Source organism: Gigantopelta aegis, unplaced genomic scaffold (genome assembly GCF_016097555.1).
Source record: "Gigantopelta aegis isolate Gae_Host unplaced genomic scaffold, Gae_host_genome ctg6146_pilon_pilon:::debris, whole genome shotgun sequence".
In the NCBI taxonomy this organism is placed as follows: Eukaryota; Metazoa; Mollusca; class Gastropoda; order Neomphalida; family Peltospiridae; genus Gigantopelta; species Gigantopelta aegis.
This window is the reverse complement of record NW_024534856.1, coordinates 15-17,993: the sequence shown is the minus strand read 5'-3', so window position 1 is coordinate 17,993 and position 17,979 is coordinate 15. Positions and strand designations below refer to the sequence as shown.

Here is a 17,979-nt window from a genome sequence, read left to right as displayed (position 1 = left end):
GTCCTGGACAGATAGTCCAACTAGCTAGGGTATCAGTAGTGTACTATGAAACATCTGATCACCTGACAAACACCACCACGATGATGACCATGATGATCACGACAGCAACAGCAACAACAATGCTAGCAATGAGTAGTACATCGTTTCCAGAGTCAGTATCTGTAATTGATTTAAACAAAACGATCATTATCTTGATGAGAAACGTTTCATAATATTAAAGGTACATGATCTACCAAACGCACTGTACACGTTCATGTTAAGAGTATTAATTCCAAAGGTTTATAAATGGAAGATCCTTCTTTTATCGACAGTTCCAGATGTTAACAGCTTAGCGTGTTTTAGAAATCCCTACCCAACATTTTTGTCAGGTAAAGTAAATAACATATTTTGGAGAGGTTGTCTGAAAACATTCAATGCTCTTGCACATTTCACATGCCAAATTGCCTTCAAGTAGTGGAAAGAACTTTACCTTCAAGTGTTTGAAAGAAGTGATATTGTATAACCCTAATATTTATATGTATAAAAAAAAGCCTTTCTGCAACTGAATTTGTCATCAAAAATGGATCTCTCAGATTACACATTTTTAACATTAGTGGTAAAATGGACATGTTGTTGAAAACCCATGATACGTTTGATACTAAACAGTGTTTGGTAACTTATTATGGCGTTGTTCAATCAATTAAAGATAACATAGATAAATAACGATTATTCAGAGTTATTATGGATGATACGAATGATATGAGAAAACTCTAAAACCTATTGCTATATTTTAAAAACTAAAACTAACACTCCAGACACCATATTTTATCGTTTTGAGGACTGCATCTCTGTCAAAACGTATTAAAATTACTTTATCCAACTCTTACTTGAAAACTGTCACATTTTTTCTATCAATGCCAAATTAATTTTACTTGGAGAAAATAATATTACAACATTGTTTAATCTATTTTTATTACTTCCTAAATTTCTATTCATGTATAGAAACAGACATTTTAACTAATGAAAGATTTAAAACATATTTTTATATCTAGATTCAGATTTTTTCATAAGATACTTTACAAGTATGTTTTGACAAAATCACAATAACATGAGGTAATCTTCTTTCAAAATGTTTACTCGAGTTTTATCAATCTGGAAACTTTGACCTGTGTACCTACCTAAAACAAAGGACACACATACATGCATGCACGAACAAACACATACACGATCACTTACAGGCACCAACATGCATACGAGCATACACGCATGAACATTCATATATACATACCAACATGTATTTTCCGGGGTAGCATAATCCGAACCCCCTAAACACTTAGGTTCACCACAGTTTTGAACCCCCCCCCCCCCCCTCTCCGTTGGATAACTGAATTCATTGACTTATCTTTAGACTTACTGACTGACAATCACACTGCAAGCATTTCCTTGCCAACCAGAAACACACAGCCCATAACACGATCCTGTCACGTGATCACATTGCGTTTTGTCTTTCATTACACGAATAGCCGCAATCTTTACCATATGTCCAATTGCATTCTGCATGATATAATACAGAACATATAGAGAATTACAATCGAGATGTTTTCAGTAGTACACCACAAGCAAATAATTATAGCATTTTAATTATTACACTACACATCAATGAACACATATCGCACATAATGACTTCAAAAATAACTAAACAAAACAGGAACATGCACAGATTAAAGACCGGGAAAATTATGTGGCTTATCAAATGACGTCATGTTATGGTCTCTTCATTCAGCTAGTTATTAATGAAACGTATCGTTCCTACGACACACATCTATCAATAAAGTCTACACAAACAATATTATAGACATATTCAAGGCTAAACAAACTATATATTTTGTTAAATTATGCTACTAGCATTAAGTATAAGAATTGACAGCACGTATTTTTTTCCAATTTAAAAATATAAATCGAAAGAGCCAATGGCACACATTTTTGCATGAGGTGGTACTGTCTGACACAGTTTATCACCTGATCAGAGGTCATGATTTCTCAAAAGGCATATTCCACAATGTGAGGAGACGATACATATCACATGTGTATCTTTTAATACCATGTTGTTCATTCTTCATTTAATTGTAGCATTGTATCATGTTCACGAAATAAAAGTACGCTGTCCTTGACTATAATGAAGGCGGTATTGTGGGATAATAACCCTGCTATTTGTCAGACTTCAAAATATAGTCTCGAGTTAGCTGCTATTGTATCATGTTTAACAGAGTCCTCTTTGAAATGCATGACTAAATACCATTTTAATAGACAATATATTTTTTCTCGTATGTACGAAAGAATATATTAGGAATGAGTCGCAAGTTACTTTAGGATGAGCTGGAGACGGAGGTACTAGGCCACTGGCGCTCTTTACAAAACATGGTACCACGCAAAAAACCTACAATATGGCTATACAAACAGACACATGTGATAGAAAGGACGCTCGTCTGTCTATTGAGGTCCCCCCCAGGATGAGATAGCGTCGGGTTCCATGCCTCGGAGCCCACCCTATGTTACTGGAGGTCCCTTGTTTCATGCTAAGAATTTTGTTATTTCATTTAATATATATGGGCAGTGTTTTCATTATCAATATTTCAACGATATATAGCGCAACAAGATCAAAACTACATGCAACGCACACTAGTAGTAACAAGTAATCATATACCAGTTGAACAATTTGGTAATTCAAAACCATCCAAACATTTTCCTGTGCAGTTTCCATAAAACTGGTCACATTTCGAGAAGGTATGTGTGTGTGTGTGTGTGTGTGTGTGTGTATGTATGTGTGTGTGTGTGTATGTGTGTGTGTGTGTGTGTGTGTATGCGTGTGTGTGTGTGTGTGTGTTTGTGTGTGTGTGTATGTGTGTCGGCCCCAATACACTGGTAAACCTACTGAACATGGAATGAGTATGGACCACTCATTACTATGTGCATATTAATTTTGCCTCTTTCACTGCAACTTTGAGGCCCATAGGTCAAATATTGTTGAAATAGAATCTGATTGAAATGTGCCAGTAAAACAAAACTGCGACACGATATATGACAATTAGCGCTATGGATATTGCATTTGATATACTTACAATTTTGAATGTGTTGCTATTTTAGCAATATTTCTAAACGTTAACTGAAGGTAGTAAATATCCATGCACTAATGGATAAGCTAATGATACAAAAACGAGTAAGTTAATGATACATAGGTAATGATTAAGTTAAACAATATGATTCCTGTCTATCATTCCTATGATTATTCTCGTTATCTCAGTTGATTCAGACAATACCGACCTCCTAAAACAAAACAAAATACGTTGACGTAAATAATTATTGGGACAGGCGATATACAATGCAATTGTGTCGTCACTGGAGAAGGGCGTCCATTCATAATTCATAATTACGTTTAAATAAACTATAACCTATTTAGAACATGTACTTCTTTCGTCCATAAAATAGCAAATATACAGCTATTTACATTTTATTGAACACACGTGAAATGAATCAGGTATTGCAGTTGTCCAGACACAGTCACATTTAAATAAACCTATTTGGAGGAGGCAAGTCTGTCCTCCATAACAAACCGCAGAACACTATTTATATTTGATTGAACAAACGAACTATGGAGCAGGCAATATGCCGTCCTCCGTAACACATTTAAAACTATTGATATTTTACTGAACAAGCGAAATCTGGATCAGGCATTGTGGTCATACAGACACCAATTACATTTAAATAAACTGACCTATCTGGAACATGCAATGCTGGCCTTCACGAAAAAGCAAATACTAGTACGCAACTACATTTAGTTATATTTTATTTAACAAACGTAATATAGAGTATTTTCGAGCAGGCAATGCTGTCCTCCATTAAAACAAATTGAAATGTATTTATATTTTATTAAACAAACGAACTATGGAGCACACAATGCTGTCGTCCAGACACACTTACATTTAAATAAACTAACCTATTTGGAGCAGGAAATGCTTTCCTACATGAAAAGAGAAAACTATATTTTATTGAACAAACGAATTATGGAGCAGGAAATGCTGTCCTCCATATTCTTGTTAGAAAACTATTTATATTTTACGGAATGAAAGAAATATAGAGCAGACTATGCTGTACTCCAGATACAATTATTATACATTTAAATAAATTAAATAAAAACTTTTTGGAACGAACATGCAATGCTGGCCTATATAAAACACAGAAAGCTTCAAAGCTATTTATATTTTATTCAACGAACGAACTATGACAATGCTGTCCTCCAGACACAAACACATTCAAATAAGCTATCCTATTTGGAGCGGACAATCTTGCTTCCACAAAAAAAAAAAAATATATATATATATTTACATGTTATTGACAAAATAAGGAGCAGGCAATACTTCTTTTTATATGGAACAATTAGTCTAATGCCTTGTCAACTATTAATGAAACACAATAATTAAATGATGTTCGCCCCAAAATAGTTTCCCTTCAATTGTTGGTGTGGTGGTTGTTGCCAAAAATGGAGCGAATGTCTTTAACTTCCAGTTATTTTATCGTAGACATTCTGTGGTGATTGTGATGGATCAAGATGTTCATATTCGTTCACCGGGATATCTTGTCCAGCATTGACATATCCACTCTCACTATCACCTAGGGGGCGTTGTGAAACATCATTTTTTTCACGTGACCTTGGTGAATTCACGTAGCCGCTCTCGTGAGAAGTGTCAACTCCCGCGGTGTCTCGTTCACGACCGGTCTCCCTGTCCACGATTTCATAGTGTCCACCATCTTGGTTTGCCACGCTAGAGTTTTCTTTTGTTATAGATCCTGGCGTCATCTTGTAACGTCTCACGTGCCTGAAAGTATACTGAACAGCATTACAAACGCATCACCAGTTGATGATAACAAATGTGAATGGGGCATATATCAGAATTAAAAATATCAATGAATAAGTACCGTACTACCTTATAAACCATGCACGACGACGAATAACTTACAAAAACGATTGCCTCAACACTCCATGAAACACAACACCAAAACACAACATATTGGAGATCACAACGTTGGCATGAAATCCGTTTCCATTTAAGGAATACTGATGGTCGGCTGCGGGTGTGGCGTAGACGTGGAGAACGATACCACAATGTCTGCCTTGTCCAGAGGGATCGATGGGTTGGAGGAAGTGTCATGGTCGTCGTTCCCTTCTTTCATCAGCATCGGGATATGCACACATTTCAGCAGAACAACGCCTGAGCGCACACAGCACGTGTTGCAAAACAGCACCTAGCGAACAATAACGTCCCTTTGCTTAACTGGCCAGTACTGCGCCCCCCCCCCCCCCCCCCTGATTTATCGTCAATAGAACATCTTTGGGATTACCTTGGTCAACGCATATCACGTCGTCCACACATGAATAGCCATAGAGAACTGGAAAACGCACTATAACAAGAGTGGAATGATATCCCCCAGAACACTATTCACAGACATATCAGGTCGATTAGAAGACGTTGCATGGTTTGTGTTGCTGCAGATGGTGGTCATACGAGTTATTGACTTTTCATTGTGACCCCACGTGTCTTTGATGAATTACAACTAATCAATGATTGTACATCTGTTTTTGTTTGTTGTCATTATCAATCATCCATCTATTGCTGTTGACAACAGAAAAGCATTTATTGCTCAGGTATTCTTTTCGAAATCCAAACATTTCTTGGTGGTGTGTTTTCAATGCTGTTCAGTATATTATGGAAAAAATACATGCCAAGATATCTCTTAAAAAGTGTATTTCATGTAGCCAATATGTCGAGTAGGCCTACCCAGTAACACATGGATTTATAATAATGCACGCACATTTCAGGAAATACGTTTTGGTATCCATTTCGTGTTATACAAATTATTAGATGTAAACCGTACTAAGCACGGGATCAGTTGAGATGGTCTCTGGTGGTCTTACACTGGGCTTTCCCTAAACAATACGACCGCCGTGTAGATAGATACATTTGTGTTAAGTAACACAGATGGTGGCCTCCATTGCCGTTGTATTTATTGCATTCTTCTTTATACATAATCCTTAGCACCGTGTATGTATGGCATTCGAGGGACTTGGGCGCAAAAAGACCCGACAGTGCAAATGAAAAGAGGGGTAACGATCAGAGTATCGGAAACTGTGACAACGACCTTGCGTACTATATCATAGACGAATGTCGGTTATCTTCAACATGAAGTGGACATTCTATGTTTGACTCTTGTTTTGATAAACCTGGTATGAGAGCCAATAATCCCAGAGGCTATCGTTCTCAATTAGGTAATCAATGTCGTTAATCAAAACAGTTTTCTTTCGCCTGAAGATTTTGTCAGAATTAGCAAATGTTTGACATTCAATAGACGATAATTGATTAATCGATTGTCGTTACAAACGTACACAATACAAACATTACTTTCCTTTTAAAGTCTATGCAGCCAAAATTAGTAAACGTCTGATACCCAATATGCGATGATTAATAAGTGTTATCTAATGGTGTCGTTATAATTGTGCTTATATTTTCTCTGTATTGAACGCTATGGTGTTTTAGATAATAAAATGCTTATCTTCTCTTGTTAAACAAAGCAAACTAATTCAGAATCAGTTGTCCATGTGGGTCCAGTCTAGTTAACCAAAATGATTGTTATAACAATACCGAGGTACCATTCACTATATCTGTCCTTTTAAGGCAATACACTGCCATTTGGCGTGTCTTTACTTGTTGTAGCAACTTAATATAGCCTGGTTTAGGAAATAGTTCCTAATACAATAATACTACACAAATGTGTGTTTTGAAATAAAAACATTTCATGATTACACTTAGGAAATCTGTAGTATTTAAATAGCCCATTCGTTTGAAGTTATTTGTTATGTGTAGTACTACTAACTGATAACAAATGTGCTAGTGGTATAGTGCTACTTGTATAACAGCAACACGAGGTTGTGCTCAAGTATGAGAGCTGTTAACTCCACCATTTTGTGGTCGACCTACGCTGATTTTTAACAAGGTACTTGTCAGTTGCGAACACTCCCAAACATTAGTAGTCACATGACCCTCTCGATAGTGTTTTATTTGTTAACTGAATATATTCTGACATAAAAATTATATTGACCTGCAATAGAGTTGAAAATGGGCAGAATTTTGAAAACAGCAATTAGTAAAAAAAGGCAATTGAATAAAAAAAAAAAAAAAAAAAAATTACAAGCCAAAAATAAAAGGAATTGACTGCTCAGACGAATATTTGTATAATTTGGAGTATTTTAGAAGGACAGCCCAAAATTAAATGAGAGAAAGAAGAGAGGATCAGACTATTTAATAATATTAAAAAAAGAAAGTAATTTCGACATAAAATTTTGAACGCAGATCTAAAAGTTTAAAGTCCGATCGATATGTCCCCGAGAGTGGCCTCGTTACGGTCGTTTGGGTGCACAGCTTATAGGGATGAGATGGGTTGCATCCCGTCAAGAAAACCTCTAGATTGACAGTCATTAGACGTTGAAGGTGTAATGCTGTGCTGAAATACAGATCTTGAGAAGCCGGATCCGTCTGAATGAGAGATAGTATCAGACTAGGGTTTAGCCCAGTCGTCATGGGTTGGTATACTGGTGCAGACGGGCCCGACTCCGGAGGATACGAGATGGTATCACTATAAAGCAAAGTAAAGTCTAGAAAAGAGTAGTAGGGGCTGACCCCGCTTCCTATTTCTTCTTAGAGTGGAGCGGTCAATCTTCCAGTGCTGGTAGGACAGGCTCGGATATGTAGAGACTAAACGCGAACAACCGTGTCATCCTGCAGAATGACCGTCATACGAGTCACGAAAAACAAGTCGACATACTCAGCCGGTGAAATGACGTGGGGGCAAGGAATCTCGCTAAAATAGAATCCAACCTGGTGGTGCAGGCTATCGAAACGAGAAGTGTTCCAGCTTTCAATCAGTTCCAATGGCTGCATACATCTCAGTAGAAAACTTCATTTTGCTGACAAAGACAATGAAATGAAGGATCCCCAAGTCGAGCACACGAAAGCACGTGCAGTGTGCACAAGCGAAACAAACACGTCTTACCGCGTCAAGCTCCACACTGTTGAGTTGAAAATGGGCAGGGGTTGAGTTGAAAATGGGCAGAATTTTGAAAATAGCAATTAGTAAAAACGTTAATAGAATAAAAAAATTATTTAAAAATTGACTGCTCGGCCGAATATGTATATAATTTGGAGCATTTTAGAAGGACATTTAAAAATTAAATGAGAGAAAGAAGAGAGGATCGGACTATTTAATAATATTAAAAAAAGAAAGTAATTTCGACATAAAATGTTGAACGCAGATCTAAAATTTTAAGGCCGTTTGGGTGCACAGCTTATAAGGATGCGATGGGTTGCATCCCGTCAAGAAAACCCCTAGAGTGACAGTCATTAATAGTAATTAATTAAACCTTGAAACTACACTTGTGTCAAATGAATGTCACATCTATAACTTTACAAAATGTACCTTTCTCTTTCCTACTCCTTAGATTTTTGTCGGTAACTTTATGTATTGTTTCTCAATATGAGTGTCAAATATAATATTACCTTTTCTGGTGGAACCATCAATCTTTCCCAAAACTATGTTGACAAATGCGTTTGCAATTGGTCTGTTTAATGTATATATCGAAGCATACCCATCAAAGACGTACGGTGAGAAAACTGTCAGTCTACAAAGTATCACTCTACGTAGCAGTTCTTTGGCACAAATATTATCCCAGTTGATTATGCAGGATCAGAGTAACAATGTTGTTTGTTTTTATCTCTTCAATACTACATTAGTTTGTAAGTATGGGCTCATCACTGGAGATGGTTGAGGATCCAAAAATGGCACATTCAACCAGACAGGAAATTATAACGCACCTATATAGACACACTATTTCATCCAAACATGAAGCATATTCTCGAGTTGTGGTTGACTGCAGACAGACACATAACATTATTAATGGTTTGCTATGTTGGTCACCCTAAAAACGAAGCTTTGATACCATTTGGGTAGTCATCAAATACTGGACAGGACATATTCCACTTGAAACACACTAAATGAATGAATGCATGAATGAATGAATGAATGAATGAATGAATGAATTAACGAATGAATGAATGAATGTTTAACGACACCCAGACGATCTTTAACGAAAAATACATCGGGTATTGGGTTCAAAACTATGGTAAATGCAAAACCGTAAATGATGAACCACATCAAAATAAAAAATCAATAGTCAAATAAAAACACAGTGTAAAGATATGTGCAAAAAAATACAAATATCACAGAGAGATAACATTAAAATTTACAATAAAAGTCTGTGTCACGTAAAAACTGCAACAAAAGTTCTGGATGGAATCGAAATGATTCCATCACATTTCTCTCACCAAATATATCTTTCCGAGTTTCGTTCAAAAACGTACACTCCACCAAACTGTGGCACACCGTCAGAGTACACTGACAGTGCTCACACTGAGGTGGAGGATCCTTCTTCAAAATAAATGAATTGATCAAATATGTGTGACCGATGCAAGCACGACACAATACTATTTCATCCTTCCTGCACTGTCTATAGGAGGACTGCCACTCTCCCAAGACTGGCGTAATAGAATGAAGCTTGTTCGCAACCACACCGTCCCATTCATGTTATCAAGTCAAAAAGATAAATGTGTTTATATTATTTTTAAAATCAGTATAAGGCACACCAACCCTGGCATGAGGCAAATCCAAAGCAGACTTGGCAGCTGAATCTGCCTTTTAATTACCCCTGATGCCAACATGACTGGGCACCCAACAAAATACAATAACTTTATTGGCAATGGATAAAAAGACACACTTTCGTATCACCATCCCAATTAAGGGATGGTCCAGCTTCATATTATGTAAAGCTTGGAGACACGAAAGTGAGTCAGTAAAAATAATAAATTTGGATGCAAACGCATCCTTGATTTCAGCTAAGCCTTTAATGACTGCCCACACTTCAGCACACAAGATCGATGCTGAGTCAGGCAATATCATGAAAAGTATTGTGTCTGATGGAGAAAAAAAAAATGTAACACAAGCCACACAAGTCCCATCCCGTGATGCATCTGTATAAACAGTAATGTAATCACGGTACTTGTCTTGAATTTCCATGAAAAACTGTTTATACACAACAGCATCTGTACGATCTTTCTTCAGATGCGCAACATCAAACAGAACCTTAGGTGGTGTAATACACCAAGGTGGTAAAACTAAATATTTGGTCTCGCATCAAACAACTTCATATATTTATTGTCAAACACCGCATTATGTGTAGGATGTGTTGGTAAAGTTTAATTCTTGGTAACATACTGCAGAGAAAGCTTTGCACGTCTAGCACTCAAACAAGGTTCATGTGCATCAACGTACAAGCTCTCTACAGGAGATGATCTAAATGCACCAAGACAAAGCCTAAGTCCCTGGTTGTGGTCTGCTCCCCATTCCGTATTACCGATAACTTTTAAAATATTGAGAGCTTTCAAGCCCTTCTTTTTAACACATTTAAGATGGGGCACAAAAGATAGCTTCCTGTCAAATATAACCCCCAGAAGTTTAGTCTCCTCCACAACTGGAATTGGATTTTTGTCCAAAAACAACTGTGGACCTAAGTGGAGACCTCTTGTCTGGCAGATATGCATACAAACCGTTTTTGCCTTTGAGAATCGAAAGCCATTGTCAGTTGCCCATTGATGAAGTTTATTCGAACAAAGCTGCAACTTCTAAAATACACCCTAAAGGTCACAATTGCATGAGTACCTACCTTTACCATAAACGAGACTCTACATAGATTTCTATAAAGGTTAATTTAGCGTGGATACTTATAAACACATTGTTTTGAGATAAATTGATTTTAATATCAAGACTCCCCATAGTATGCCGTGATATGTGCTGTCCTGTCCATTGGATGATGCATATAAAAGATCCCTGGCTACTAATGGCAAATGTAGCGGATTTCTTATTTAATGTAATCATATCTATGAAGAGTGAACCGTATGTAACATATTTGTAAAAAAAACCTACCCTCGAAGTTGTGAAAAATGTAAAAACTTAATTTTCCCTAATTTGACACCAAAATGACATTTAAAGGCCACTTTTGCATAGGTACCTACCCTCACCATAAACCGCACCCATCCTAACCATAAACTATACCCTGTACAGATCTCAGAAAGTATTGGTACCCATTTCTAACAAACAATGCCACACAATGTGGGTGTAACCTTTTCCTAAACATCTCCCCCTTTCGTTAAATTATAGATCTGCCCTAAAATTTCAATCAGGAAACACCCCTTCTAGATGTGCAATGGATATATCTATAAACCATAGTCATAATATGAACATTAATGATCAATATTACTGGAAATAATTAAACGAATCCAATGATTTGTGTCGTTTACACCATATTATATATTCAGAAACAATGACCTTCATTTGACCGTGAAAATGTAGGTAAAATTGACCAATTATGAATCCAGCAAATCAAAACATGTTTAAAGAGTTGAATCTTCCATATAACTGAAATTTGGTGTCTTTCCTGTGGACTGTTCTTTTTTGGGTTACAGCAGATCGAACACAAATTGACTTTGACGTACCATTAAAAATATGCAAATTCCCAATTAACGTACAAGTTTAGACAAGTAATAGTTGCAGCTCTGAAATCTAAACATATTTCTACATAAGAATCAATGTTCAAACCTTCCTGACTCTCCGACATAGATAAATCGACCTGGCTCCTGGACTAAACTCTTTGATAAGAACCTCTGACAGAACACACAATACATAATGCCAAGTCATTCATATAAATGCTCCCTGCAACAAGTGATGCTGCAAAGGGTTCATTATCAAATCAGTATTTGGCTTCAGGACAGTACATTGCTTCTAAATATTCCCACCTGTGACAACTACACTGTACCAACATCCTGTTTGTAACTAATTACATGTGGCTGCACCTACATGTGTTCCTCTCAGAAATGTAAATACAGAAAGGCAAAGCTGTCATGCACTGGTGCTTGCAAATATGCAAGTGACTGCGTGAACATTGACGTAGTTGAACAACAATATACTCAAAGGCAAAAGTTATTTTGACATGGATTGTTTGGAATAATAATTTTGTGAATGGATTTATGGATGCAAACCAGAGAAAATGTGCATGAAACAGCTCAAATAAATGCAACAAATGCAGCGATTACATGCTTTGGGCAAGAAACATGGAATATTCGGGTGAAATGCTGCCCAGTGTTCACTATAAAAGGCCAGACATTCAGCCGCATATCATTGCCACACTTCCGCATTGTATGGTGTTACCTTAATAAAATCTAGTATGTACTCGGATACTACTGTCAAAACATGGTAGGAATACAAAATGAAAAAGTTTTTTTAATTTATTTAACATTGATATATATTACATTTTGAAAATATATCTGTATTCTTACTGGTCAAAAAACCAGTCACATGACCTTCCGTAAATAGTGATATTGCCCTGAGATGGTTCCACCGATCCATCATAAGTGATATTGCCCTGGGAGATTTAACCAAATGAACCCATAGATATGAAACGACCAGGGATCTTTAAATGTATACCAATACATATTATATCAATATCCGGTAATCTTTAGGGGCCACCTTTTGTACAAAGTTTGATTACTGTGTAACACATCTGTACCGATAACTCCACAGAATCATTTTGCTGAAACATCCCCATGATGTAACCAGGAACTAAACAAATAATTAACAATTACGTGAATTTGGATAGGAAATCCACAGCCAAATTCTAGTTTAAATTAGCCCATGAGCCTAAAAGAGGGAAAACCAAATTAAAGCTCCTTAAAGAGTTTATTTATTTTTATTTTCATTGGCTTTTCAGGCAATTTAATTATTCCAAACAGAGTACTAATGAAATGTATTTGCCAAGTTGAAATTTAATTCGCATCTGGCGATTTGGCAAACGAGAATTTAAGTCAGACAGTGTCTGAAAATACTTTACTGTCCTCGTGGTTTAAACTTACGATGTGATGCTTAGAATAATCACTTGTGTACGTCTGGTGTGGTTTCGTTTCGTTTTGGTTTCGGTTTGTTTTGGGTTTTATGTTACCATTTGGTATAACACGTTCTAATTGAATCCTGAGGATGTCTGCAAATTCAGAACGCTTCCACTGACCACGAGCATACGTATGTACTTGTATCCAGATAGAATTATTAAAATTTGAGATATTGAGTGTTTAATGAATTTATAGTGGATTGTGTTCAAACATAGTATCACGAGAGTACATGCGAACAAATTAATAGTTCAGGCAGGAAGCTAAGCTTAGAAATAATCACACAATGATGGAAGAGAACCATGTACTCCTAAACACAACATTCACCTCTGACGTTTTAAAAAGCTTACTTTGTATATAATTTAAATCTTAAAACTGTTTACCACAATAAAACCTATTTGAAACAATATGTTTTGTCCTGTCTCTGGGTTCCTGCCCGAAATAATAGTTAAACAATACGTATGCTTAATGAAGACTGTGGGTGCTAATTTTTCTTTTTCTAAGAATAGAATGTCAACTTAAGGTCCACGACAGTCACTCTTCGCATCCTTTTTTTTTTTTTGGCTTCGTATACAATCAATGTAACATATCTTACCATAATTTCACATTAAATCTTTCGTAAAAGGTACAATGTTTTAATCACAACATTTCCTTCAAACACATTCAGGTGCATTAGTAATTTTCAAACAAAATATTTTTAATTGCAATTTTGCATTGGAATTTTTCCAAAGTTCTTGAAACGGAAACGTCATGCATTCAGTTTATGGTTATTGTAAGAAGAGGCACAGTGACGTCATTGGAATACTGAAGTCCTTCAAATTGAAAATCTGCTATCTTATTACAATGTTTCACCACATTAAAATAAAAAAACGGTCTACTAACCTTGACCCCTGTCAATATTTTACAACAAGCAGACAACACTGTTCACGGATCGGTACGTTTTTATTTTTCATAATTCTGAACAAAATGTTACGTTTAAATTTTAAAATATAAAAAAAATAAAAAGTAACTTTTGTTAAATATAGCATATCAAAACGTTACTGTTGGATATGTTTTATTAATTGTGTACGATGCCAAAACAAGGGTGTGAAAAGTGACTTTCGTCGAACTTAGTATTACACTGAGTGACAAGGCTGCAGATAAGACACATATATAGAAGCACGTACGCACACACATATACGCACTAATTACCACAAACATTAGCACACCCATACACATGCATCCTCTCCCCTCCCGCACCCACCACATACGGAATATGTGATGTTGTTTCGGACATAGCGCACTGTTCACTTGTTTTATGTTTGTGTTATCTCCCCTTAAAAGCCAAGCACGGTATCCTTGAGGGGACAGCATGGTATGGTACTATTGCGATTCGGTGCACTTCAGGCAAAAAGTTTGTTTGTGTAACGGCACCAATGGAGTGCATTTATTAATTAATCATCGGCTAGTGGATGTTGGACATGGTTATCCTGATTCGTAGTCATCAGTGAAAACCCGCTACATGTTTCCTAATGCAGGAAGGGATCTTTTAAATGTACTTTCCCACAAACAGGAAAGCACATACTCTGGCCTTTGTCCAGTTGTGGTGTACTGGTTTGAACGAGAAAGAAAACAACAAACAGTTGAATGGTTCCACCGAGGTTATTCGATCCTGTGATGCAAGCACTTCAAGCAAGGACTCAACCAACTGAGCTAAATCCCGCCCCCTTAGATATAGCAGTCGTAGGGCAATGGATAGGACAGGGAAAAAGATGATTCCGAACGACCTTGTGATTGATCGAACCTCAATCGAGCGTTCTACCAGAGTGGATGCGTAACACAAAAAGAGGTTCCTCTGTTGGTTACTATGACACTTGAAACGTAGCTAGAACGTATTCTTATAAAATATGCATTTATGGACCCTTTAATAAGGTGTGTGTGTGTGTGTCAGGTATAGTGTACACATATGACATTAAAGATGTACACAATAGTTTTAATGCAAACTACAAACTACTAGTACTTACTGGCCGTGCATGTGTCTCCATTCCAACCGTCCTTACATTTTCCATTACAAGATCCTGTGACGTGATCACACGGCGCTGAGGAGTGTTTACACTTCCTGTCACTGCAGAGGTATCTACAATTCTTGCCGTATTTTCCACGACACCCTGTTTAATATATCAATAGACGCAGTTAAAACATACAGTTGACTCCCAATGCCAGCAATATGTTTAGATATTCAGTGTTCTATGCAGTCTTGAGTCGGCAGTCTTAACTTTCTACACATTTATGATTTATTTCAGGAAATGATTGTTTATATGTTTCCTCGGTGATGACACTTACATTTAAAGATTCCTTGCTCCTTATGGAATATGTAGCGAATTTCATCTGAAGAATATTTGTCAGAATTACCGATTGTTTACATCAAGTAGTGTGGATGCGTAACACAAAAAGAGGTTGGCTTTGTTGGTTACTATGACATTTGAAACGTAGCTAGAACGTATGCTTATAAAATATGCATTTATGGACCCTTTAATACGGTGTGTGTGTGTGTGTGTGTGTCAGGTATAGTGTACATATATGACATTAAAGATGTACAAAACAGTTTTACATCTAAACTACAAGCTACAAGTACTTACTGGCCGTGCATGTGTCTCCATTCCAACCGTCCTTACATTTTCCATTACAAGATCCTGTCGCGTGATCACACGGCGCTGAGGAGTTTTTACACTTCCTGTCACTGCAGAGGTAGCTGCAATTCCTGCCGTATTTTCCACGACACCCTGTGTTTAATATATATATATATATATATATATATATATATATATATATATATATATATATATATATATATATATATATATATATATATATAAGTTATGAACATCAATAGACGCAGTTAAAACATACAGTTGACTCCTATTGCCAGCAATATATTTAGATATTCAGTGTTCTATGCAGTCTTTTGTCGACAGTCGTAACTTTCTATACATTTATGATTTATTTCAGGAAAAGACTGTTATATCCTAGGACCTTCCTCGGTGATCACAACAACATTGAAGACTTATTGTCAAAATTATCGATTTTTTACACCCAGTAGCTGATGAATAACGAGTCAGTGTACATTAGTGTGTCGTTTAACAAACCAAACTTAGCTTTACTCATAAGTACTAACAAAAAGAACAAACCAGTACAGTCTTCTCCTATCCAGGATTCTTCACACTTTCCTCCACATGAACCAGTCACGTGATCACAGGTCGCATTTTTTTTCAGACAGTGTCTGCTTGTGCAGATAAAAGTGCAGTTAGCGCCGTACAGACCAGTGTCACATTCTAGCAAGAAATATTGAAAGAGTTAATTAAATTGATACGAATCTTTCTTGGTGAAATTCAAATTGGTGCAACGCCGAAGCCAATATAAATCAGTTTTCCTGATAGAGGCTGATACATATTCATCTGTTTTTGTATAAATAATATATATTACATTCATTTATTTAATTGATTTTGTCCAGTGATGATTAAAGCTAGCTGTCTTGGACAAACACCAGATATGTCTGGGTTGCCTGTCCAGTGCCCTGGATAAAAAACAAAACATAAGCAAAACGAGAAACTATATATAACGTACAGCGATTGGTATATTAACGAAAAGCAATACAAATTCAGCTTATTGCAGCTTACGCAATATTGAAAAATAAATCATGTTGGTCCTCTTCCTACATTGTTTCATATTTTGGTCTAAAACGTAGCTTCTTGCTTTAAATAATATATGTTTATATCTGGTCATGTAAAATGTCACTGAATGTACGATCTACAAATACTTAAAATACATTACATTTATCTGAAGACGAGTAAATGAGCAGTCGAAGTGCTCTCAGTTGTCAACGTACTAGTATATATCCTGGCAGTTCACTACGATGTAGGGGCGTGCTGTAACCCAGTGATAATGCGTTCGCTTGATGAGAGCTTGGTCTAGGATCGATCCCTCACGAAGGGCCCATTGAGTTATTTTCCACTGCAACCAGTGCACCACGACTGGTATATCAAGGGTCGTGGTATGTGCAATTGTGTATGTGGAATGGGGCGTATAAAAGATCCCTTGATAATAATGGAAACATCTAGCAAAATTACCAAATGTTTGATATGCAATAGCCGATGACTAATAAATCAATGTGTTCTGGTAGTGTTGTTAAAGAATACAACCTTTAACTTCCATAGGATGTATTTCTAAAATGTACTTAAAAAATCGAAGTATTCTCAACATTCTGGTGTGCGCCAAATGGTTACACCAAATCATTGTCTTGAGCTTTTGCAGACAATAGGACAACCACTAATTAATGAGATGTACAAACTTAAATATACTCTGATCAGGGATGCAAGTTGTAAGCAGATGCACCATGCACTATATTATATTGGAACAAAAGACGTACGTAAGTGATTTGTAGAGGCTTATTTAACTAAAGTTTTTTTTTTTTTTTATCAAGCTGTCAGCATATGACATCACTATACAGAATAGAAGTTTCTTACTTTTCATACAACTTGATTCCTTCCATCCTGGCGTACAGCCATTTTGACATGTTCCATTTTGAGCATCACACATTGTACTGTCACCATCACAGTGTCGTTCACTGCAGTTTAACATACACCCAACACCAAACGTACCAGCTCGACATGCTATAGAATAATATTATATTATATTATATTATATTATATTATATTATATTATATTAATGCAAATTGTGGTTTCCATGGTTACACGGCGTCATTAGAATATAACATACGTTCATAACGATAAAATCTCAAATAATGCAATGGATCCATTATAAGACAATTTTTTCACGTCCTACCCAGTGATCCACAACTGGAATATCAAATGTCGTGGTATGTGCTATAATGCATGTGAGACGGTGTATACAAGTGATCTCTAC

The 17,979-nt window shown here is 36.4% G+C and overlaps 1 protein-coding gene across 1 annotated transcript; it reads right to left on the bottom strand.

Moving 5' to 3' along the window:
* Positions 1 to 4,226: 4,226 nt before the first annotated feature.
* Positions 4,227 to 17,725, bottom strand: LOC121366560 (multiple epidermal growth factor-like domains protein 11; the record flags this gene model as incomplete). The annotated part of the gene is made up of 5 exons (XM_041490951.1): positions 4,227 to 4,853; positions 15,080 to 15,223; positions 15,695 to 15,838; positions 16,244 to 16,387; positions 17,579 to 17,725. Coding segments are annotated over 5 exons (587 nt in total), but the record flags the coding sequence as incomplete, so codon positions are not given.
* Between the last annotated feature and the right edge of the window lie 254 nt (positions 17,726 to 17,979).